We start from the raw sequence: 25,513 nt of genomic DNA, 5'->3' as shown, positions 1-25,513 counted from the left end.
TGGAACCTGCCCATTCTGCGGTGAGGATAGTGGCTAAGTCTCTGAAGCGTGGATAGTCCTCCACTGCCACCTCCCTCCCTCCCCCAGGGAGTCTCCCCCAAAGGACAGACAAGTTACCCTGGAATTGACACAAGCGACTGGGAAAGAATCCTAGAGCGTCTCAGGACAAAGACTCACCCCAAGCCACACCCAAGCAAATGCAGAACCAATGAGGACCCAGCAATTCGGAGAGGGCTTTGCTGTGAGGATGCTCACACCCAGGCTAGGCTGACCAGGGGGCCAGACACCCAGGTGCAGTGAAGACAGACCCTGAAGTCTCTCTGTGTCTCAGTTCCCCATCTGTGAAATGGGACGAACAGCCCTGCCCTGCCCTGCCCTGCCCTGCCGCCCAGGGCTGTGGGAGGATAAACAGACACATTCAGTATTGCCAAGAGCTCAGATCCGGTGGCAATGGGAGCCGCAGAGCACAGCAGATGGAGCAGGCTGTTTTCAAACAGCTCTTATCAGATATGTGTGAGCATTGTTCTCCTCCCCATCAGAGTGAGAGCGCCTCCGCCCTCCCATGTCACCAACCAGCGTCGCTTCATGCAAACTCCGCTGGCCACTTACTTGTTATCGCTAATAAATTCCAGAATCTCCTGTTCTAACTTTAGCAGCATCATTCGATCCCTGTCCAGAAAAAGTGGAGAGGAGAAGAATAAATCAATCAATCACATTTCGAAGAGCAGAGAAGAACGCAGCGCGCGTCGAGAACTGCAGATTAACACTCCCTCCACCCCTGAGAAACAGAAAGTCCCTGGCATTAGCAAAGCTCCAGGTTATTAAACACACAGGCTTCGCCCTCCCTCCGCTGCAGAGTATAAAAAAAAATACATAATCAATGATGAGTCAAGTTTTTCTGCTGAAGGCGAGCCATTGCTGCATGATGACTGTGTTTCTGGGACCACTGGATTCTTGCGCCAGTGGGGGCCGTACAGACAGAAACACAAGCTTGTTAATTTTTTATGCCTAACCAGTGATTGGCAGCCGGTCTGATATTGTTTATTACTGATATTGTGGCAGGCACGCTACAGACAGGTCTTTGAGAGCTATTTAGAGGAGGGATTTGAGAGCAATTAAGGTTCCTTTCCTGCCTATATTCAAACCAATTATTTTTCCTCCCTCAGTTTGAATCCGTAATGCATTAGTGTGTCTGTTTCACTAGCCTGCAATAATGAAACAACTGCTACTCTTGCCTGGGTTTATCAACGTTCTACTCAGATCCAAGTCCCCCTGACCTTCCAGATGGGAAACCCACCACCAGGGAGGTTGCGATTTCTGACAGCCCCCCACGCCCCGCCCCGCCTTTTGTCTGCAGTCATGCAAACCCTTCCCTTAATTCAGGGGTGGCCAACCTGAGCCGGAGAAGGAGCCAGAATTTACCAATGTACGTTGCCGAAGAGCCACAGTAACATATCAGCAGCCCCTCGTCTGCCCGGGGGTAAGGGGGGCAGGGTGGAGGAGGGAGGGCACAGCATGTTCGGGGGAAGGGGCGGGGGCTTTGGGGGCAGGGCCTGTGGCAGAGCAGGGGGTTGAGCAGTGAGCACCCCCTGGCGCACTGTAAAGTTGGTCTCTGTAGCTCCAGTCCCAGAGTCAGCACCTATACAAGGAGCCGCATATTAACCTCTGAAGAGCCGCAGGTTGGCCACTCCTCCCTTAATCCCTGGAGTGTGGAGCATCGGTTAACTGCATCTTCCTCCCTCTGCTCAATCAACCGCTGGTTTTACCATCTTGTGACCTACCTTGGATTTTTTTTCAGTGTATTTACTAAAAATTCATGCAAATCTATTCCAGTGGAGTCTGTGTATTCTTGGCTGGAATCTGAAACAACACCAACAGAACAGAGTCAGGGAAGCGTCCCGGCTTTTTCTTCAGAGTGTATTCAGCACCTAGGACTATGGGTCCTGATCCAGGACTGGTGCTTCTAAGTGCTACGGAAACACAATGATCCCTAAACCAGGCAGCACAAATGGGAAGCGATGGGATTCCTAGAGCGACTCTCTAGGGCTCAGTCACTGCCAGCACTAGTGCGTACGAAGCCACTGAAGTCAATGGAGCTGACTCTGCTTAGAGTAGAGAAATGACCCCTAAATTATCAGTTTAAAGATTCTTATTACTAGCCCGTTGTCACGGAGTGTGGGGGGAGACAGGGCTCGGCACCCCCCACGTTCTGCGATTCACCATGACTCTCAGCCAGCCAGTAACACAGAAGGTTTATTAGATGACAGGAACACAGTCCAAAGCAGAGCTTGTAGGTACAGAAACAGGACCCCTCAGTCAGGTCCATCTTGGGGGGTAGGGAGCCCAGACTCCAGTGCTGGGGCTCTCTCCATTTCCCCAGCCAGCTCCAAACTGAAACTCTCCAGCCCCTCCCCTGGCCTCTGTCTCTTTCCCCAGGGGCAGGAGGTCACCTGATCTCTTTGTTCTCAAACACCTTCAGTTGGCACCTTGCAGAGAGGGGCTCAGGCCATCAGCTGCCAGAAGACAGGGTGTCAGCCATTCTCTGTGCAGACCACATCACCCCTGACCTCTAAGACTCTGCAACCATCACACACCCTTATCCCACCACCTAGATACTTAAGAACTGCATAGGGGAAACCGAGGTACCCACACAGTATTCAGAGAAAACATTAAGCACATTCCCACTTCATCACAGCCGTTCAAAAGGAAGGGAGACTGCTCTTGTGATTACGGCACTTGCCATGGACCCAGAACACCTGGGTTCAATTCCTGGCTCTGCCACTCATTCCTTCCGCGATCATGAGCAAGTCACAGAACAGCTCTATGCCTCAGTTTCTTTAGTGGTAACATGGAGGGGGTGACAGTTCCCTAAACCCCCAGGGCCAGAGGGAAGATTAAAACATGAATACACATCTGGTCACCGGGGCTCTATAAGAACCCACAAAGACCCAGAATAAAACAGCTTGCAAAGCATTGCAGACAGCAGTTAGAGAAGGGAACGCCGAACGTTTTCATTCTAAAAATCTATTTAACATTCAGAGAAGTAAAAGTCTTCATGCAAAAGTTAAGGAGGCTGAAAAGAAATCTGCAAGAGCCCGATATTCTCAGTGCCTCCCCCCCCGGCTACACTGTTAAACAGGTCACCCCCTGAGCAGTGCTAGTGGGATGCCCTCTACTGCCCAAACGTGGACACTCAGAAGCCTTCCATGTGAATGACTTTTGTACCCTAGACCTCAGCGGTCACTTCACCGTGAATATCCTTCTTTAAAGTGGTAGCAGAAAAGCCATATGGGACATTTCACCTGCCCCAATACAGCGGAGCTGGCAGAAGAACGACTCTCAGCGGCAGGATTTCAGGTATGATTCGCTCTCTGGATGCAAATTTTAAACTTTGCTCTTTCAACCACGTTTATGTCCCTAAATTTTAAAAAGGGAATTTGTATAAAGCCTCTGGGTTGGACGTCTCCCAAACCCCCTCTACAACCCCGTCTTTATTGGTAAGTTTCACAAAGAGAAACTCAAACAGGAACTTCTCTGGGGTGGGGTTGTTTGTAGCTGTATCATTCCAAAACATCCCGATCTCCAAGACCATAAAAGGGAGCCACATGTCACAGAGCTATAGAAACATTGGCTGGACGGGACCTTGAGGTGTCAGCTAGTCCAGCCCCCCGTGCTGAAGCAGGATTTACTACACCATCCTGCACTGGGGTGTCCGGTAGAGCATATTCCAGTTTACAGGAACGCTCTCCCCTGCAAATGAAGTTATAACAAAACCCCAACGGAGATCGGCTGAGTCCCGGCTGTCAGAACCCAGGAAGCAGACTCCAGCAGTCCCACGCCAGTGCACCAACCTCTGGAAAGCATTTTCCTTGGTGCCTTCTCCTTATTCTTGTCTTTTTCCTCTTTCTCGGGCCCATCTTTTGTCGACTTCTCCTCTTCCTTGTCCGAGGGGCAACTGACATGCAACTGAATAATGTCCTAGACAGAAGCAAACAGCACTTCGTTGAGCTCAACGCCCCAAACGTGTCCTTGTGGCTCTTTGGATTCCATGCACAGAGGCTGGTGTGAGCAGCACCAGGGAACACGCACTTGATAGCTAAGTCACAGAATCACAGGACTGGAGGGGACCTTGATGGCCATCTAGTCCAGTCCCCTGCACTCGTGGCTGGGCTCAGTATTATCTAGACCATCCCTGACAGGTGTTTGTCCAACCTGCTCTTAAAAATCTCCAGTGACGGAGATTCCAGAACCTCCCTGGGCAATTTATTCCAGTGCTTAACCACCCTGACAGCCAGGCAGTTTTTCCTAATATCCAACCTAAACTGCCCTTGCTGAAATTTAAGCCCACTGCTTCTTGTCCTATCCCCAGAGGTTATGGAGAACAATTTTTTCTCCCTCCCCCTTCTAACGACCTTCTATGTACTTGAAAACTGTTACGTCCTCTCTCAGTCATCTCTTCTCCAGACTAAACAAACCCAGGTTTTCAATCTCCCCCCCCCCCAGGTCACCTTTTCTAGACCTTTCATCATTCTCGTTGCTCTTTTCTGGACTTTGTCCAATTTTTCCACATCCTTCTTGAAATGTGGGGCCCAGAACTGGACACAATACTCCAGCTGAGGCCTAACCAGCGCGGAGCAGAGCGGGAGAATTACTTCTCCTGTCTTGCTTACAATGCTCCTGCTAATGCAGCCCAGAAGGATGTTTGCTTTTTTTGCAACAGCATTACACTGTGCATTCATATGTAGCTTCCTCCAGATCCCTTTCCGCAGTGCTCCTTCCTAGGCTGTCATTTGGTTCCTTCCTAAGTGGAGCACTTTGCATTTGTCCTTATTGACGTTCATCCTATTTACCTCAGACCCTTTCTCCAGTTTGTCCAGATCATTCTGAATTTTAATCCTCTCCTCCAAAGCACTTACAACCTCTCCCAGCTTGGTATCATCCACAACCGTTAACTAGGCCATTATCTAAATCACTGATGAAGATATTGAACAGAAGCGGACCCAGCGCTGATCCCTGTGGGACCCCACTCGATCTACTGCGCTGGGATTCATGTTGGTTTGGGGAGGGCAGTTAAGTTGTTACTTACGATGCCTTTGCACACAAAGCAAACGGCTTGTCTATATCAGCGAGCTGGTGTGAGTATAAATAGCAGGATAGTCCCGGTAGCATGGGTAGCTGCAGTGAAGGCACGAGGCCCTGGTCTCAGGTGGCTTTGTACTCGGCATGGCTCTGCTGTTCTTCTGCAGCCACCTCCCATGCTGCTGTGGCTACTCTGCTATTTATACCAGCTAGTGCAAGAATGTGCCGACAAGCAAGGGACTCGCCCCCTAGCTTGTTCTGTGATGCGACCTAGGAAACAGAGCCATTGCCAGGAGCAGTTCTCCCTGGGACCAGCACTGAAAAAAAAGTGCTCACGTTTTAGGACCTGGCTAAATCTTGGCCTACCTGGGCTTCCAAGGGCCCATCCACAAACAGGTTGGAGGATTCTTCACACACTGCCAGGCTCCTGACCAGCTTGAGCTTTGAATTAGACTGAAATACAAAGAAACACCACGTGCGTCTCAAGCTCACTCTGACGTGCGACTAAGCCACTCACTTCACCAGCGCCAATTAAACTGCTGCATCACAATGACATGCCAGCTAAAATGCAAATTCTCGGAGCCGGCAGTAACACATGCAAAAGCAGAGGTTTGTGGGTGTGAGGGCAACAAATTAATCTTTTCTAGAGACCTTAATTGAGACTGACTCCCCCCAAACTTGAGGCGAACGGCTGTTGTGCTAATCTACCGTACCACTTAGCCTCTGTTAGCATGAAATCTCGCTGAGCAGTTAGTTACACAGCCTGCTTCCACCTCTGCAAGCCCACATACCAAACAACCTGCCAAGTTTTAAACCCTGAAACTGACTAAGTCTTCCGCAGCAGGAAGTGATGTTTCTGCTTTCCTTGGTTTAACTAAACGGCTGCCATCCCATTTCCAGCGTACCTGCCTGCTCGACAACTTCGGGTTCAAAGTAACGCTTTTATAACGCTTCCGGACTCTCAGCCCAAAACGTGTCACCCAACCACCCAAGATCCTGGGGAGCTCCGGCTCTGGGGAGCAGGGCTGAGCGTAGCATGGGCTCTCCTCCACCATGGGAGGGGGTCACCGGAGCACTAGCCTTCCTGGCTGCTGGATGCATTCCCAGATTAAGGCCAAATGAGACCATTAAATCATGTTGTCTGACCACCACACAGGGTACTAATGAAGAAAGAAGGATGCCATTGGGCAGATTACTCCAGCCCTGTTGCTTTCAGTCAACCATCCTAAGGCCAGATGGGACCACCCTGATCATCGAGAGTGACCTCCTGGGACCTCCTTGAAATCACCCACTTGAACTACAGCATCTCCTTTAGAAAAACGTTCAATCTTTATGAAAAAATCGCCAGTGACCGAGAATCTGCCACAGCCCTTGGGAAGTCGTTCCAATGGCTCGTTACCCTCACTGCTAAAAACCTACGTCTTGTTTCCACTTGGAATTTGTTTAGCTTCAAATTCCAGCCACTGGATTTTGTCAGGCCTTTGTCTGCTAAATAAAGAGAGTGGAGCAGGAAATAGATTAAAATCATATGTGATAAGACGGCTTGTGCCACAATATCCTCTGAAGAGGAGGGAAAAATAGGTGTAACTAGATGGATCCAAAACATTATTTTCCACTTATATTTTTCACTCTTATTTTAACGGGGTGAAAATTCACTCCTCCGCTGGGTCAACTGGTAGGTGAATGTCCTTAGTTGGGCAGAACACAGATGTATCCAGGTAAACAGCCACCCCACCAACTAACCGGACAAGCGAATTCCCTTCTGGAGTTTCATAGCCACAGGACTCCGTGGAGGGCACTGAAAGTGCAGAACGGCCCAGTGGCTTTTCAGGGTCCCTGGGGCTTGAGTGCAGGCTGTCAGTGTAATAAGAGAGAGCAAAACAAGCCAGCGAGGTGTCCAAACAGCTGCTGCGCTTGGCTCGAGGAGGCAGGGAGCTGATAGCTGGGGAACTGGTTTAATGGCCAGTTCCAGAAGCGCTAACTGGAGGATCGTGGAGTTCTGGGATCAGTGTGGGGCTCAAACCCTCTTCCCCCAGTAGCTCAGTGCTCCCACAGAAGGCAGGCCGGGGGGGTTGGGAAGGATGGGGAGGAGGGGAAGGGGAAGGTCTCCTACCTTGGCTCTTTTTCTGGCGTGTCCATGATTTGAAGTTCGCCTCTGTGGAGAGAGGAAAGAGAAAGTGGGAGGTTTAATCTGAACCTACAGTGACGCATCATGGGGTTGTCCAAATCCCACCGTGTACGCAGCACGTTCCAGGCCAAATCTCTCTGGTGGCAACAGAAGCAAGCGGATCCTAAAGGAGGCAGCACAGACGGTCGCCCACAGCTGCCTGTCAGACCCGAAGAGACAAACATTCGCAGAGGAATCAGCAGACGGGCTCAGACCCCTGGTCCCTATAGTGCAGTGAAGTCTGCCCATCTCCGCCAGTGCACGGCACCTGGTGCTTCAGAGGAAGGTGCAAAAAAAATCCTAGTAGCAGATGTGGGATAATCTGCCCCCACCCATGGTCTCTAATAAAAAGAGATTATTTTAAACCCTGAAGCACAAGGTTCATCTCCCTTCACAAATTTGTCATCATGAATTATAAAGCCAATCGAAGCCAGGACCTGGGTAGGCCTGATCACCAGGCCTGTGACGAGGCCCCAGTTAAAGACTGAACAGGAGCATGAAATGAAAGGTCGTAAATCCAGCCTGTCTGGGGCCCCCTCCCCACCCCAGCCCAGAGTCTGAAACTTGCACATGGCAGATGTTTAGCGCCGGCTCCCTCTAGCATCCCAGGAGCAGACCAACTTTCCTGCTGAGAGATGCTGAATGAGATATTCCGCGGAGAGATGAGAGCATTAGAATGATTGGCTGCGGTGTGCCAGGATATGAAAGAGACAAGGTGAGTGAAGTAATGTCTTTTATTGGACCGACGTCTCATTCACCAATAAAAGATATTGCCTCTCCCACCTTGTCTTTGCAGTATAACAATGAAACGTTATTTACTCGCAATGGGGAGTAGGGATGCGTATCTGACGGGGCTGGCTGGAGTGGAAACAATACCTTCTTTCTAGTTCAACCTCAACAGATGTGAAGTCTGCCACAATGTGTTCAGAGTCTGCCTTCCAGGTCCTATGAAGAACTAGCGTTTCAGGATCTGCCACCTGCAGCAGCCCTCGCTGCCGTTTAAAGCCCTCGGAAGCAGAGACACACACACAAGGGATGTACAAGCAGCGGATGTTAACATTTCCCCATCGTACGCATAGCAAGTTCCCAGGAAGCGCCGGATTGATTTGTCACTGAAATGACGCAGCTCTGGGTAGTCAGCACGAGGATTCTGGCTCCTACCTCGCTAAGCCAGGACAGTTAGATGGGGACGTACCACCTAAGTCTGCCTGGGAAGGTTTCCTTTCTAGTAGAGCTTTTCTCAGCGGAACAACCCAAATCTCTGATAAAAGTCGATGCCCCTCACTCTGCTTCGGCACCGTACTGCGGCCGTCTGATGACAGCTGGAAGGAGAACGGCTGCAGAGCGATGAGAGGATTGCAGGCCACCAGAACAAAGAGAGGTGGGGTCTAGCAAGTGCTAGCCAAACCGCTCCCAGACTCAGATCACAGGCCATGAGGTAACTTTGCTACAGAACTTCTTGCAAGAAGATTCTCTGGAGAGGGATCACTCAGTGCTCACAATCTCTTCCGGAACGCCAGGGAGCTCTCGCTCCTTTCTGTCTGCTATGCAGGTTTCCCTCCACTGGCTCCCACAGCAAGGAGTCGAGTCTGGAGCCTCAAGCAGACCTAAATTGTCTGGGCTCAGAGGACCCCCCTTCTGGTGTCGACTGTGCATGTGCTTTCTGGTGACACTCCTGTTTCACTCACCGTTTAGCAGCCAGGGCTGTGGTTGGGATCAAAAAAGTCTGGCAATTTACCTCCTTGAGCTTTCGCCAGATCACAGCACAGAGTCTGTCCTATAGAGAAAGATCCTGAGTCCAAAAAGTAACCACGAAAACCCTTCACATCATCCATGGAACTGTGCAAACGGTGACTCGGGGGCAGCTGCTGGGGAGGGACAGGCTGGGAAATCTAGGAGAAAAGTCCTTACCCTGCCCAGCCGAGCCTCCCAGAGCATCATACAGGGTAGCATGAAATGCAGAGCTCAGCAACGCTTCAGAACCAGCGTCTTTAGGTAGCGCAAAGAATAAGGCTTCAGGAGCTCAGGCACTGTCTCATCATTTCCCCGTCTGTCTGTTGTCTCATCTTACACATGGATTGTCAGCTCTTTGGGGCACAGATTGCTTTTTCGTCCTGTGTTTGTACAGCGCCTGGCACAGTCGAGTTGTGGGCCATGCCTGGGGCTCCTAAGGACTCCGATACATGTAGTAAATCAGGTTGTCAACACAGGGGGGCACACAGGCCAGGTCTGCAGCAGAGATTCACTTACCATGAGCCTTCTCACTCAAGTCAGAGAAGCAGGGGCCTTTCACCATCTACTCTGGACAGATCCCTTTACGACAAGCTTCAGCAGCGCCTACTGTCACAAGCAGCCCCCTCTGCACTTCTCCAGCCGGGTCATGGAGGCACGTCTCAGTGCTCTGCAAATCTGCAGAAAGCCTCACGAGGAGGCAATAACACCACCCCCACTACAGTCACAGGCCCACTGAGGGAAGGCGCGAAGCTCGACTGTCAGAGCACCCTCAGCCCCTCTGCAAATCAGCCCTGACCCCAGGTCACCCCATGGAACTGTGCAAACGGTGGTATTGCTCCTTTCACAGGCCTCACTTCCAGACAGTGGTATTTTATTTGGTAGTCTTACTTTTCCTCCCTTAAAATCAGCTGCAGCCGTGGCTTCTCTTTGCGGTCCCCTCCTGCGATCTGAAGCAGCCGAAGTCCTCCCCACCACAGGCTTGCAGAGCAGCTCGGTGACGAGGTCTTGTAAAGAAGCCTACCATCTGCCTGGCGCTGGGCGCTCCCAAGTTGCGGGAGCTGAAGGGGAGCGCTCGGTTGCGATGGCCCCCGGAGGCAGAACCTGCAGCACGAGCGTCTCTGCTCGGCAAATGCCATCTGACACGTGTACTGACGCATTCATCTCCATGCCAGAAGCCTCGCAGTGGACCTCATGACCAGGCTCGCAGGGCCCGCTTATAAACAGCACCTCGTCGCAGAGCACGCATTGCAGCTCAGCGGGACCACGAGGCTCAGCCGGGGCGCTGGCACCAAGGGGAGTGGGATGTGACGATACGGTTCTGGCAGGACCCAACTGAGAGTGCCAGTTCAGGACCAATTGCTTAAACAGGGCAGTTACAGCCCAAGGCTGGGGTTTTTCCACTTCTAAGGCAAACCAAACCAGCCAGACAAAGAGGACTTTGGTTTCACCCCACTGACTAACCACAAGACACATAAGCAATTTCCTTAGACACTCCAGTTTCCCAGTATCAGCACCAGTGCCACCCATCCTGGGGATGAGTTATGAAAACCAACACCCCAATAAAAGAAAACGGTTCTCTCGATCCCAAAGGACCAAGCCCCAGACCCAGGTCAATATACACATCAGATCTTACCCACAAATCAGGCTGTTGCCAATCCTCTAGAATCTAAAATCTAAAGGTTTATTCATAAAAGAAAAAAGATAGAGATGAGAGCTAGAACTGGTTAAATGGAATCAATTACATACAGCAATGGCAAAGTTCTTAGTTCAGGCTTGTAGCAGTGATGGAGTAAACTGCAAGTTTAAATCAAGTCTCTGGAGAACATCCCCTGCTGGGATGGGTCATCAGTCCTTTGTGCAGAGCTTCAGTTTGTAGCAAAGTCCCTCCAGAGGTAAGAAGCAGGATTGAAGACCAGATGGAGATGAGGTGGCAGCCTTACATAGGCTTTTCCAGGTATAAGAACCTCTTTGTTCTTACTGTGGAAAGTTACAGCAAAATAGAGTCTGGAGTCACATGGGCCAGTCCCTGCATACTTTGCTGAGTTACAAGGCGTATCTGCCTTCTCTCCATGGGTCAGTTGTGTAGCTGATGGTCCTTAATGGGACATCAAGCAGGCTAGGCAGAGCTAACACCAACTTGTCTGGGGTGTCTCTCAGAAGCACAGCACAAATTTGAAATACAGACAGGATAGAGCCAATACTCATAACTTCAACTACAAAATGACACATACATACAGACAGCATAATCATAACCAGCAACCCATAACCTGTTCTTAGACACCTTATATGACCCCCTTTACATGAGATTTGGTGCCGCTACAGGACCTTGGCTGCAAACCATGTTCTATATGGTCCCCATTTATATCAACAACATCACATGGGGACTTTCCCTGAATGCGCAAGACAGACAAACTCCTTTAAAGATGAGCTGGCTGGGAGCTGCCAGAAGAGACGCCGCACTGCAAGGAGCTCTGTCCTCTCAGCCAAAGTCCAAGCCTAGAAAAGCTAACGAGCCATTTAACAAGCAAACGCACGCTAAACCCAGAGGTGAAGGGAACGGCCAAAGGCAACGAGCATCAGACGCTCAGCATCCTTTCCACAGACTGACCGCTAGAACTGGGAAGCCACCCTGCTGCAAGCGCTGATCCCGTCAGAGATGCCACAACTCCACTTAGCAAGACCACAGGGAGCAGAGTGGTGAGAGGTACCTGAGGTTGGGACGGGGTTAGTAGAAGCAGTGGAACAAACTGAGGGCCAGGTGAGCTCTGAGCGGGGGTCCCAAGACAGGCAATGACTCAGCAGCACCTGCTGCCATAGCAATCAAGGGGAAATGAATCACAGTGGTGGGGTGTCAATTGCTGCGGCTTCATTTGGAGCTGGACAAACCCCCTTCTACCCCATTCATCTTAAAGTGGCAGTGTCCTGGCCTATTTCTGCACAGCGATGGCGCTTGTATGCCAGTTTATATAGGAAATCTAGCGCCAGCCACTGAATTTCAAGCACAGAATCACGCCGTGTATCATCCCAAACACATTACGATCACAGCGACTACCATCCAGCAGCAAGGCCAACATTTCCCGCTTCAGTGTGAAGTACAACGGAAGCACCTTTAAGTGGTACGTTACCACAAATCGCCGTGTTTCACACAGAGATGGATGCAGCTTCAGCAAGATCCATTTTGGGATCTTTCCAAACCTTCCCTTCCATGCCAATCTTGGGAGCCTGTTCTGAGAAAGCTGGAGTCTGTCCCCTGGTGCCTTTCTCAGCATGCTTGACAAAACACGCCCACGCCCTAGGCCAGCTGGTGCCAGTTGGTCTGTATCTCAGCAGTGCCTAGAGACCACAGCTGCGATCAGGCTCCATTGTGCTAGGCATTGTATGGGGCACACAGTAAGAGACAGGTCCTGCCCCGAACAGCTTACAGGCTAAATAGACACAACAGTTAGGAGAAAGAGGCACAGAGAGGGGACATGACTTAGTGGTTACTCCAGTGATTTCACTGGAGTGATGCTGATTTCCACAAGCTGAGGATCTGGCCCCCTAGCTGAATTCCAAACTCACCCACTTCCTGCAAGAGGGTTGGCTTGTTAAAGAAAACCCCGAGACGATCCAATTCAGCTCAAAACTTGGGTTCCTCCCTGAGGACTGCTCAGTCCACACACAATATCCTCTCTGTCTCTCTGCAGAGCCACTCCCTCTTTCCTTACGTCCATCTGGGTAGGGTACTGAACCACCTGCCTCAACGAGACAGCAAAACCTGCATAACCCTTTCCAGGCAGGATCTCCGTCCTAACTAGGTGGATGTTTCATGCAAACATTTCCAGCCTTTGCAAAAGCATCAAATGGTTGGGGTGGCTAGTGGGGTGCAATGAGAGCCTCCACAAATTGGGCCAGTTTGCCATTGCCTCTCATAATGGTAACGCTGGGACTGGAGGATGAAAAGGTGCCATGTTCTTACCTGAGACTCCTGCCGTACGTTGGCCTCCTCCCCTTCCTTCTCAACCTCTTCCTTGCTCGGTGACCTGGATACAAATTTGTTTTTGTTCACAGATTCCTCCACCAGCTTTTTTTCCGACTCTTTCATTATTTCCAGTGTCTCTTGCGTCGTGTTGCTGTTAGACATCTTCAGTGCAATGCAGTGTAGCGATGGGCACCTGCAGGATGAGAGGAGATGGGGCAGAGAGACGGGAGTCAGGATGACGGGAAAGATCCAATTCACAGCTTGGCCTCCTGGACAACTCGCTCACAATTTGCCCCGTGGGATGGCCCTGCTCCCTCCTTAGCTCAAATGCCCACAGGGACATCCCTATGACACTTCCTGTGCAGCCATTCCCCTCAGTGCACGTGGGATTCATGTCCAACTTGCTGTCACCAGCTGGTTCCAGGCCCCCACGCTCCTCTCGGAGGCAGTCCCATTTTGCCAACAGCATGCTCAAGCCAGAAACTTGCCGACTGTTGGAGCAGAAGCTATGGGGTTCTCTGTAACTGAGAAGCTGGAGCCAGGCTCTAATTAAGACAATCCTGGGCATGTCTAGGGGCACTTCAAAGCCCAACCCTTATTCTATGGTTCCTGTCCCACCCCTATTCTGTGGTTTGTGCCCCACCCTCATTCCATGGCTCTGCCCCCGCCCCCCCCATCATGTAACAGCAGCAGCAGCGGCCAGACACACGTGTTGTCTTCTAAACAGGTAAGGAACCCAATCCCACCACTCCAGACCTCTAGGCAGACTAAGTTCTGCCCAGAGGAAGGACTCCACCTCCACCCATCCAAGCAGAGGGCTGTGTGGCAGGGATTCCTGCTGACGCCACCCAGCAGAGCTACGATAGGGTGATGGCAGAGAAGGTGCGCCCCCCCAGAGCCTCGTCTGCTGAGGCAGCGTCCCCCAGAGCAGTAGGTTTGAATGAAAGCTAAGATGCTGATATAACCACGATTCCAGGTGGCCGGGCCTGTAGTGCTTCAACCTTAATCCAGCACTGACTGGAGGCACGAATCCCTTGACGTCCAGAGGATCACCCTTAGAGGCCGCCAATACACACAGCACCACTCAGTCCACCCAGACACGCACCACCTGTGCTGTAGAACAGAGTAATCGGCGTGGATGGACGCTAGGCAAACCGGTTTTATTTCACTCATCACCATTCACTGCAGCGATTCCATGAAGGCGCAAACACACTTTCGACAGACGTGTCATTTTGCTGGCAACTTCGCAAGGGTAAACTGAAATGCCACTAATGCAAAGCATACCCCATGGCCTAGTGGATAGCGAGCGGGACGCAGGAGACTTCAATTCAATTCCTGGCTCTGTCACTCGCCTGTTGGGTGAGTCACTTAAAAATCACTTCATCGCCCCGCACCTCAGTTTCCCCATCTGTAAAATAGGGACAATGATACTCACCTTCTTTGTAAAGTGATTTGCGAGCTATGGACCAAAAGAGCCAGGCGTGATTATTAGTATTAATATATCATTAGGTGGAGATTTAATTTTCCTGCCTGCTTAAACTTTCTCAAGAGATCAGTTCAGAAAGCCGTCTCTGAACTTGCAGTTTGGAAGAGACCAGAGGCAGCATGGGCAGGGCCCAGTGTATTCCAAAGCCACGTCACCCCCTTTCCTGCCGAATTTGCTACAGACGCTTTTGATTGACAACAACAGTTTCTAGCCGATATGGTTGCAAAGAAACCCTTTCAAAGTTGAACGCGGCGACATCTGCCTGAGATGGCAGACAGCCTGACGCAACAGAACTGATGGAAGACTTATGCTTCCAGTCATCAAAATACAGGTTAACTCTGAAACCTAATAACGGCAATTTAAGTCAACTTTGTCAAATGGGTAGGTAATGAAGCTTCAGAGCTAGTAACTTGAACAGGTTTCTTCTAAATTTGGGGGTGGATAAATCACCCACGAAGGACGACAATGCTTCTGAAATACTGTGGCTGCATTTTCAGTATACGGCCTGATATCTGTCCTACTGATCAACTGGAAGGGGATATATAAATGGGAATGCACAGAACGTGTCTGCACTGGGACTGAGCCTGCTTGAATACAAAAAGCTAGAAGGGTGGTCTCTTTCACCAACAGAAGATGGTCCAAGAAAAGACATTACCTCACCTACTTTGTCTCTCTAATATCCTGGGACCTCCACCACTACTGCAAAAACCTAAAAATATGTAAGCTTAGAAACTGGACGCACAGCTGACGTTTATCCACTAGTCTTAATAATCACTTTGGCAGAACGTGGCTGAAAAAGAGTCAAATACAACCAAGATTTATTGACTGTTGGCTCTGCACGGGAACTGATAATATTCACTGGCTAATTCAGCCTCGCTCCACTTTAATTTGTAGCCCTGCTGAACACGGAACACAGGTTTCACTTTTATTGCAGCTACTGGCCTGGCAACACCAATCATTTAAATACTAATCACTAGTCTGAGTCCAGAAACAATTTCCGCGTCCCAAGCCCAGGAGGGAGAGCGTTTTACTCCCGTTATTTATTTATGCAGGAGATGTGGAGGCTTCTAAATTAACATGCTAATACAGCTTGCATTTCACAGCTACCCTCCCCTACTAATGTCACATTTACTGGTTCAAATTCATTCTGGGGGATACTGGGGAAAGGAATATGACCATCAGGACAATGGCCATTTTACACGCAGGCTCCTGTTGAGTTTGGCGCTGGGTGAAAACGCTGAAAGATAACTGCTGATCCTTCTGGCAAACGCAGCCAGAAATCCAGAGGCAAAGGTTTCAGAAATTCATATGCAACAGAAGCTCTCTGTGAACCTTAGACATGTAGAACTGGAAGGGACCTTATAGGTCATTTAGCCCAACTCCCTGCATTCAAGGCAGGATTATGGAATAACTAGACCATCCCTGACAGGTGTTTGTCTAAGCTGTTCTTAAAAACCTCCAACGAGGGAGATTCCACAACCTCTCTAGGCAATTTGTTCCAGTGCTTAACCACCGACAGTTAGGAAGTTTTTCCTCATGTCCAACCTAAGCCTCCCTTGCTGCAGTTTAAGCCCATTGCTTCTTGTCTTATCCTCAGAGGTTAAAGGAAACAATTTTTTTGTCCTTTTCTTTGTAATAAGCTTTTATGTACTTGAAAACTGTTATAATCTCTCTCTCTCCCCACCCCTAGTCTTCTCTTCTCCAGACTAAACAAACCCAGGTTTTCAATCTTCCCTCCCAGGTCACATTTTCTAGAGTCTTCCATCATTTTTGCTGCTCTCCTCTGGACTTTCTCCAGTTTGTCCACCTCTTTCCTGAAATGTGGCACCCAGAACTGGATGCAATATTCCGATTGAGGCCCAATCAATGTGGAGTAGAGCAGAACTACTTCTCATGTCCCAGAATGACGTTCAGTTTTTTTTGCAACAGTCTTCACTCATATTTAGCTTGTGATCCACTACGACTCCCAAATCCCTTTCCGCAGCACTGCTTCCTAGGCAATCACTTCCCATTTTGTATGCGTGCAACTGATGGTTCCTTCCTAAGTGGAGCACTTTGCATTTTTGTCACTGTTGAATTTCATCCTATTTACATCAGACCCTTTCTCCAGTTTGTCCAGATCATTTTGAATTTTAATCCTGTCCTCCAAAACACTTGCAGCCCCTCCCAGCGTAGTATCATCTTCAAACGTTATAAATGTACTCTCTAGGCCGTTATCTAAACTACTGATGAAGATATTGAACAGAACCAGACCTAGGACTGATCACCAAGGGACCCCACTTGTTATGGCCTTCCAGCTTGACTGTGAACCACTGGTAACTGCTCTCCAGGAATGGTTTTCCAATGCGATTACAGGCTAGGACCTTGACAGAGAAACTCTAGGCTTGCATGCAAAACTAGGAGTATCATTTATTAATAATTATCTGTACAATAGTAGCACCCAATTGACGTCGAGGCCACATTGCGCTAGGCACTGTACACACGGGGTTTGTCTCCACTGCAATCTGAGGGTCAGTGCAGCTTGGGCAGACATACCTGCCCATAGATGCAGCAGCAGGGACTTCTGCAGCGGTCAGCAACACAAGTGCGTATCTAGGGTCTGGGTGGCTCCTCCAGCACCACATCTACATTGCTGTTTTTAGACACATAAAGCTAGGTTGGGTATGTTTACCTGTAATCACTGGGCCTGCAGCAGAGAGACACCCACACAAAGGGTGGGATAGAGGAAGAATTAGTATTGCAGGGTTTGAGGGGTTTTAAGACACAGGATTTAAATGCCAGCTTGATCCACTTGGCTGCCAGGGCAGTGGTTTCCAGACTGTGCAATTCCAGGAAAAACTTCCACGTGCCATGAGCTCTGTAGCACTCCAAGGCAAGAAAGCCGCAAGGAAACAGAGCCAAGCTCTCTGGCTGGACCTTAAGAACCAAAGTGAGCCACAAGTAACCAAGGGCAAACATGCTCCAGTCGGGTCCTAAGTCAGTTTCAACCTTGTCCCGGATTTGTACCCATGTCAGTTTCAGAATCAAAGTTGCTACATACTGGAACAAAAGTGAAATGGTATGACCGAAACTGGGGTGTGCTGAAACCTGTAAGCTACCACTTCACATTCCAGGGGTTTCCTGATCCTCCTTGCAGTCTCGGGAGTTTGCACAGTCCGTCTGCAAAGAGCCAGCTTAGAGCAAAGGGGAGTGATTGGGCCTCTCTGTTTTAGGGAGCAGCCTGCTTTGTCACACACTGTTTCTGGGTTCTTGGGTGTCATAATTCTGAATTTGAAGAAAGAAGTCGGGTTACGTTGCAACCTTCCAGTGACTGTAAATTGCCCCCTTTTCACTGATAGCCTTTTGCAAGAGTGCAGAATTGCCCCGGCACAGATCTGTCCCTGCCATGCCTCACGGCCCCCTGGAGCATCTTGTTGGGAAAATAAAGAAAGGTAGCAGGAGAGGCAGGCTGCTGCAGAAGGGACTGAACCATCCTGACTGCTGCATGCACAGTATCACCAGTTACGTTACGTGGCTGATGTCTCATCTGTGGCTCTGGATGTTATGAGGGCACTAAGGGGATGCTGAGGGGAGAGCCAACGCACCTGTGATTGCCGAGAAAGTAAACAGTCCCAGAGGCCACTGCCTTGTTGTGGTAGGGTTCATTTCGAAGCAGAAAGGCGACAAAAAACCACCAGCAATTCCATAAGCAACTTTCTAGGCAGCGTGCCAAAGAGTGGCAAAGTGAGGATTCCCGAGTTCAGCTAAGGTTCTCTCCTCACTGAGAGACAGCACTGGAATAAGTCACTAACAGAGATCCCAGCACGTCTAATGCCGTGCCCCCTGCAGCCAGCGAGCTGGCACCAGCTCTGCACAGCCCAGGCGATCAATTCTCAGCCTGCTGAAAAGCTCTCGGGCGCAATCTGTCGTTCCGGCCAGCGAACAGCCACTACCGCAGGCTGAGGCAGAAGAGGGTCTGAGAGCGATCTGAAAAACGTACTGCAGGCTCCCAGCTCAGGGACCTGCACACAACTCACATGTGTCCATGAGAAGCCGTTCAGGTCTGACCTTCCCACGAGGGGCACAGGCTGGAGGTGAGGCCTGCTGTTATCTACGAGTATTAAAGAGACAACTCTTTGCATAGGATGGATTGGTAACACTCCGCAGCCAATCACACCAAGGAGTACAACAGTCTGACCCCAGCTTCCTTTGGCAGGTGTCATCTGGAGGAGATCGGGGAGGAGGGGGCGGGGGGGGTGATTCCCTGAGGTGTTTTCCTCCTGCTGGAAGGTTCCAACAGACCAAGGGCATTTGCTCAAAAGAACAGAATGGGTCTCCAAAGCGACGGCTATGCCAGGCGAGCTGTGCTGTCACAGGACGTATTGTTGGAGGGGCCAAGCCCAGCTCAGCCAGAGCCCCTCCTTCCACCAACTATGCTTTGATGTTATTTGCTTTCCAAGCTCAATATCCTTCCACAGGAGCTGGAATTCTGTTGGGGTCGCGCACACCTAGGAACCAAGCACAGCACCTCCGGAGCACTGGGCTGCACAGTCAGCATTCTTGAGCTGGAAAAAAAGCAGGGAGAGAGTGGCTCTTTGATCCGTAGAGGCAGTTTAGAGGTCAGGGCTCTGCAGTGGCAAAAGAAGACCCCCTGGGCAGCTTGGCTGGATATTCTGTAGCCTGGCACTTTATTTCCCAGGGGAAACATCTGCACTTAAATATGCAAGCAAATAGTCTGCAAAAGTCACCCCACTGCAACAGAACCGTCTCCCCTCCACCAGCACTGTATTCAGGTGAAGGACAAAGGGGAGGAATCTTGGCCCACTTGTATCAGAGGGAGGAGGGAGTCTGCGACATACGTCTCATTCACAAAAGATCCGCATGTTTATAGCCATTAACTATACCAAAAAACCCAACCTCCACCCCAAAACCCGCGTCCTCTAGCATCTCTCCTCTGCATGCAGATTCAAATCAGAGACATTGTGTTCTGCTGGTGCTTCTCATTAAAGGCTCTTGTAGAAGAGGTTTCCTTTCTGTGTGAATGAATCAGCCCCGCTCCCCCAGGACACGCGTGGGAGGCAGCGTAGGAGGTGGCTGACATGATCCGCTGTGACAACCGGCGACTTGCGGAGAAAGTGAAAGTTTGCAGGGCTGGGGGCGGGATGGGGAGCAGGGAGGAGTGGGAGGGGCGGTGCTGAGCTGCTCCTCACAAGGGATGAAATGATTACGTAGATACATCATCAGGGAAGCCACAAAATCTGGGTCAGGAGAGAAAACAATGAGCAGCAGAAGGAAAGGGAGCTGCTGTCAAATTTTCAGTTTGGTTTTGGGAGCTGGCAGGGTAAGCAGGCCAGCTAAGGCAGCAGCACGGTCCTTCATACATGCCTGTTTGGGGTGGGGGAGGTGCACATCTGCAGGTACTGCCCCCCTCCCTAAGACAGCAATAAACTCCATCCCTCTTACAGTTAGCCATGTCCCGCCGGTCCCTGCTGCTGCTCACCAGGGGTTCGCTGAGCACTTTGCGAACGCCAATAAACTACATTCAATCCATGCCAAAGAACCACCTCCCCACTCTGATTCTCATTTAACATGTGGGGAAACTGAGGCACAGAAGTCACATGACTTCCCTCACACTGTCACACAGCAAGTCAGTGACAGAGCCAGGCTCTCCCAGCCCCTTGCTCTGAACATTAAACCAGGGTGGAAAGGCTGTGAATCAGAAACAAGTACTTCAGCATTTACTAGTTTGGAGGGGCCCAGTTTGCAGGGAGTGGCGGGAGATCACATGTAAGTGGGATCGGTTAGACTTGTTTCTTACTGGACTTACAGTGACGGGTTCACATCAGATCCTGTAAGTTACTCCATGGTTGGAAATTTGCCTGGTTTCCTTGTCCCGGGCCAAGAACGTGGTGCTAGGGGGATTTTAGGGAACTCCGATATTGCAGCAGATTTCCGTTTACAGCATCGAATACCGAACTGTTCAGTGCAATCCTGCTTCTGCATGTTGCGTCTGTCCAACAGCCTTCAACGCTTTCCAGAGCAAACGCAAAGAGGAATCAAGAGCTGCAGGGGCGAAACATTGCCAAAGGAGATGGAGAAAAAGGCACAGTTCAGGCAGAGACACAGCAGGAAGCGGCAAAGGAGAAGGCTCTCACATCCAGGCTGCAGAAAAGAATAGAGAGACGGCTTGATGTCAGACGTCGGATACAGGTCCAGAGATGGGAGCCATGGGACTGGCTGGGAAAGGCCCCAGGGAGGTGTGTTTAAAACAAGACCGCGTTGACAGGATCCTGAAACGAATGGGAAGCCAGTGAAGCAATCTGAGAGGAAGGCGCTCATGTTTTCTGGGTGTATGAGAGAGGAAAGGTGGCAGCATTTTGCACCTGCTGGAAACCAGACAGCAGGGACTCCACTGCAGGAAGATAAGAAGCCCGACGGAAAGTAGGACTTGTCCCCTTAACCATGGAATGTCCCTCTGCTCTGGAGTACGGCATCTTGGATTCTCCATTGCTTTAGGGCCAATGCAGTAAGCTGGCCAGGCCATTCAGCACACTTCTCCTGCATGCACGGTTTCAAAGCCATGCTCAACCAGGTTTCAAAAACTAAACTCATGCGCACAAGATTAGCCAGTTATTATTTTCAAAGGATCAAGTAGATCTTAACATGTGGTGGCAGGGGGTGGAGGGATCTTTCCAGGGCTTTTAACTCCCATTTCTCTTCTGTGTTACTCTTGTAATTATTTTTGCCTTCACAGTCCCGTTACAGACTAGCAGGGCCTATTCTTCACACCCAAACCTAGCCTACATGGCTGGCTGCGTGATAGGAAAATTTTGTTCCCAGGACAGACAGGACTGTAGCCACCAGATGCCAAGGAGAAAGCCTGATACTTCTGTAAGAATAGCTGCTTTGGGTAACCAGGAAATTAAAAAAAAATCCCTTTAAAACAGGATACTTGGAAATAAAACAGAGCCAGCCATTCTTTTGGAAGAGCAAAAATGCTCAGAAATATGCAACCCACACGCCAGCAGCTTATGCACACATGCCAGCCCAAGCAAGCAGGCAATCAAAAAGTTGGTTCTGAAGCCTGACCAGTCGGGCTGTAAGAGTTTGTTCATCCAAAGGCAGCTCTGCTAGGGAAACTGATGCCCAACTGCAATGAGGAAAAAAAAACCAAAAACCTCCAAACAACCTTAAGAGAGACAAGAGAGAGGGAAAAAATCTCCTCCTTTGCCCCAGTATGTTATTTCATAGCTCTATATAAGGCTTTGGTATTAATGTCGCATATCACTGAATAAATACACCCTGCAAGGTTAAATGACGACATTCTCCCGTTCTGCTTGCTCATTGGCCTCCGGGTCGGCCAATCTGAAGCACGGCTCCATAGCAACAGGCTCTATCACCATGAGCAACTCGACAAGTTCTTTTTATTTAGCTGTTTTAAAAAAAAAACACAAACAGAAACTGCTGCAAATGTCTGTCATGTAACAGTTTGCACAGGAAGGAGGCGGCAGCAGAGAGACCCACAGCACGCTGCAAATCTGAGGCCCTGGAAAAGCATCTGTTCCACTGGCGAATGTGCTGCCCGCCACTGAAAGCTGGGTTTAGCAACAGCAATATTAGCACTATTACACTGCATTTGGGAATTTTCAGTTTCCCCACATTGCAGCCACTGGTAAAGCTTTCAATGTGGTAAAACTCAACTAGAATATGCATCAAGAGGCTGTTCTGGAGAAGCGCTGTCCTCGGGCGGCTGTGGCACCCGATCGTAAAGGGCTCACCCCAGCCCTCTGTACAAATCAAGCCTTATTTGGGCAGCACAACATACCAGGAAACTACTGAAGCAAGAGCTTGAAAGCTCATGAGAGAAGTGCCCTTATAAGACGCCTTTTCTGTACCATCCGCCCGTCTTCCTTCCTTAAAAAGAAAGGAGAATTTCCACCAACAGGGAGTGGGGTTGGATGAAGGAAGAATATCCCACTATATTAGAAAGCTTCCGAGCATCATTCTGAAAGAAGGCAAACGCCCCGGCTGTCTCAGTGCAAAGCTTTGGAAAAATGACCTATTTGGTGACAGACAGGATTTTCTCCACTTCTTCCCCTCCAGATCTCCTGAACCCCTCTCCTTGTTCTTTTATAGATGTTTGAAAACGAGCTCTTTCTTTAAGAGCTCATGTGCCCGGTAAAAAGGTGGAGGCCAGATGTCCTCCATGGCACAGGTCCTGTTACTTAATCATCGCTTTAAGTCTTAATGTGCCCCATGACAACAAAGGTGGATACTCTGGAAATTATACTGCAGAGGGTTACGGCTTCAGGTGGCAGAATGAGCCGCAGGGGGTGAAGGACGGCCTGTTATATAAGTGCCTATAGAAATCACAAGTGAGGGATGGGAAACACAGCTGATCTAAGACATCTAGGAAGAGATTTAAGCTTTCCATGAGAAGTCAATAGGTTCTCAGTATCCACCGAGAGGAGCCATAAGTTAGATATCATGCGAGTGTATTGGGGATCAGATTTCCTATTCCCCAACTGTAGTTTCTCCGTCCCCTTCATCAAAGGGTAGCACTCACGAGACTTTACATATCTAAAGTTCCACTGTTCCATCTTTCTCACAAATGATCCTACCGTGGATGGGGGAAATGCTGGGGAAATCTTATTTATTTACACAATGTAGGCCTTGCTCCTCTTTAGCACAAAGCCTCCATCTGAGCAAAGCAGCCCCACTGGCCCCTCTACAGACCCTACATTTGCTGCTTACACTGCGGAGAGGGCAGGAAGCAATGGGGAGCTAGATGTGACCCAAGCGGACATGTTCATTTCTAATGGCTGTGTTCCTTTGTGTAACACGTAGGACATCCGACTCCCAAATTACTGGACGGCCACAAAGGCATTACACACTGCATGGGTAACAGAGAAACCAGCCTCCAGCCAACTATGTGGTGGCTAGGCCCCCCATCTAGGGATGCTTACCAGCATTTAACCCTTCAATACCCAGGGTTGTCAGCAATCTCCCCTCCCAGGACTTCATTCTGTACCAGGAAATTCAGTGTCTTTCCACCCACGAAGAGTTAATCTGAAGTGACTGGCTGACAGAATGCATAAGGCTCAACCTCCAAGCCCCTACAAAAATGTTACAGCTGCACAGTTACATTAAGCAGAGCCCTGCTTCCTTTCATCTAGCAAGCTGGGGCATATCTTGAATCCATCTTTGTACAGATTACGTACTGAGGCAGAAGAGATGAGCTGTGATAACATTACTCTGGGGAGAGAGGACAGAGCAGTCGCTCGTCCGGATAGTCTGACTATGCCCCACAGGGCGGTCCTCTTCCACAGCTGTAAATTGCCTGTTTAATTAATTAGCACAACAACCAGGGATGAGGTGCATTATGGGAAGTGCCAAAATTATTGCCATGATGGCTCTTCCTGGTTACGTGTTAAACACGTGGGTTTGTATTACTTGGAATAACTCAAGTGATGTAATTTTGTGAAAATAAACTATTTCTGTTACCTGGATCAATACAAGCACTAAGAATCAGGACGGATGTCAACTTGCTGCTCATGTAATCCATACTCTGACATTCCCAGCAGCACGACTGCTAAAAGACTCTTCTTGCGATACACAGACATCAACTGGGCCTCAACCATAAAGGGGTTTGGTACTTGAGCACAAGGGGGAACCAATAAATATTGAGCATAGTTGTCCTGTGGGCTAATGAATGTCAACATTTGGTAGCCCATCAATTCACAGCCAACCACGTATCGGATGGAACAACAGTTTAACCAAGTTACTCGCTATTGCACTTGTTCAGAGTCTGTCATCCTGCGAATTGTAAAAGCTTCTGAGGAAGTGGCTGGGGAGCTTGGCACAAACCACGGCTCCTGGACCTACACGTGTTTTCAAAAGGATATTTTAAAACAGAGATGAGCAAACTCCCCAGAGCAGGAATCAAGTCTCACAGGTGTGCAAAATACCTTATCCTTTTAGGAGCTGTATAAATATATAATAACGATTATTCCCTTGCTGGAAAATAAACAGCAGCAAGTATACAATGCATGTACTGAATCGTTACCTTCATTGCCACAAAACAAATATTTTTCAAAGCTATTTAAAGTACGTCTACACTGCATAAAAGATCCACCTCAGCAAATCTCAGTGCCTGGGTCAACTGATTCAGACTCATGCTACAGGGCTAAAAATAGCAGTGTAGATGTTTCAGCTCGGGCTGGTCCCTGGGCATTCAGACCCACCTTCTCATCAGGTTTCAGAGCCCAGGCTCCAGACCTAGCGGAAAGGTCTACACTGCTCTTTGTAGCCCTGTAATGCAAGCCCCGTGAGCCAGAGCCTGCTGACCTGGGCTCTGAGACTCGCTGCCATGGGTCTTTTTTTGCTGTGTAGACGTACCCTTAGACATGGGTTACTGCGGCTGTTCATTTCACGGTCAACTCATAAAAACGCGAGGCATACAGGGAGCATGCAGAAAAGCAGCCAAGCCATCTCAAGCTGCAAACTCATCAGCCCTCACAAGACAAGCAGTGTCAGGCTTGGACGGCACGTGGATGGGACCTCTCCCCACCCTTAGGCAGGCAGAAGCTCTGTAGGGAAAGGTGGAGGTGCTCCTCCCTTTGGGTCAGCATTATCCATTTTATCACTGATAACACTGTGCAAAACCGCAGAACCCCACATGGTGTGGGAGGCTGCTGGAGCTGTCGACCTTCAGCTATTGATCTAAGTTTTTCTCTCGTGTTCATCACTGCTATCTGAACACTAAGACAGACTCAAGGATCTGAGCGCATGAAGTCATACGAGTTCCCATGGTGCTTTTCACAGGGTGTAAAATTCCAAATTCTGCAACTCCATTCTTGTTCCTCTGCAGTTTTCAGCTCAATGCTGGCTCCTTTGTCACTTCCTGTCCCGAACGGTCATTGCGTCCACCTGCACCCAGCAGCCAGCTTACCTTCCAGAGGGGGCTGCATGTCAGTGGCAAGACAATTCCCTTGAATATCTTTGTTTTTAAACTAAGGGCTGGAGAAAAGACGACAGGAGCGAAGAAGCACATGGTTTGGACAGACACATCCGTCAGGGAAGGATTTATTCAAGGGATACGCTACAG

The 25,513-nt window shown here is 49.6% G+C and overlaps 1 protein-coding gene across 18 annotated transcripts in view; it reads right to left on the bottom strand.

The window, feature by feature from the left end:
* R3HDM2 (R3H domain containing 2) overlaps nt 1–25,513 on the bottom strand; it is a 114,313-nt gene that overhangs the window by 37,655 nt on the left and 51,145 nt on the right. For 13 of the 18 annotated variants that reach the window (XM_050925397.1, XM_050925398.1, XM_050925396.1 and 10 more), the window contains exons 2-7: nt 12,939–13,134; nt 7,193–7,234; nt 5,446–5,532; nt 3,852–3,978; nt 1,782–1,860; nt 610–669 (exon numbers count right to left, since the gene is read on the bottom strand). In XM_050925397.1, coding sequence (XP_050781354.1) covers nt 610–669; nt 1,782–1,860; nt 3,852–3,978; nt 5,446–5,532; nt 7,193–7,234; nt 12,939–13,103 — 560 coding nt within the window. In that variant the 5' untranslated portion in view covers nt 13,104–13,134. Of the gene's footprint in view, nt 1–609; nt 670–1,781; nt 1,861–3,851; nt 3,979–5,445; nt 5,533–7,192; nt 7,235–12,938; nt 13,138–14,225; nt 14,350–18,443; nt 18,521–20,233; nt 20,383–25,357; nt 25,506–25,513 lie in introns of those variants that run through there. The other 5 variants (XM_050925391.1, XM_050925399.1, XM_050925401.1 and 2 more) reach the window with 5 other exon arrangements.

The sequence above is a fragment of the Gopherus flavomarginatus genome, chromosome 16 (genome assembly GCF_025201925.1).
Source record: "Gopherus flavomarginatus isolate rGopFla2 chromosome 16, rGopFla2.mat.asm, whole genome shotgun sequence".
Lineage (NCBI taxonomy): Eukaryota > Metazoa > Chordata > Testudines > Testudinidae > Gopherus > Gopherus flavomarginatus.
Note: the sequence above shows the minus strand (reverse complement) of the source record. Positions and strands in the feature narration are given on the sequence as shown.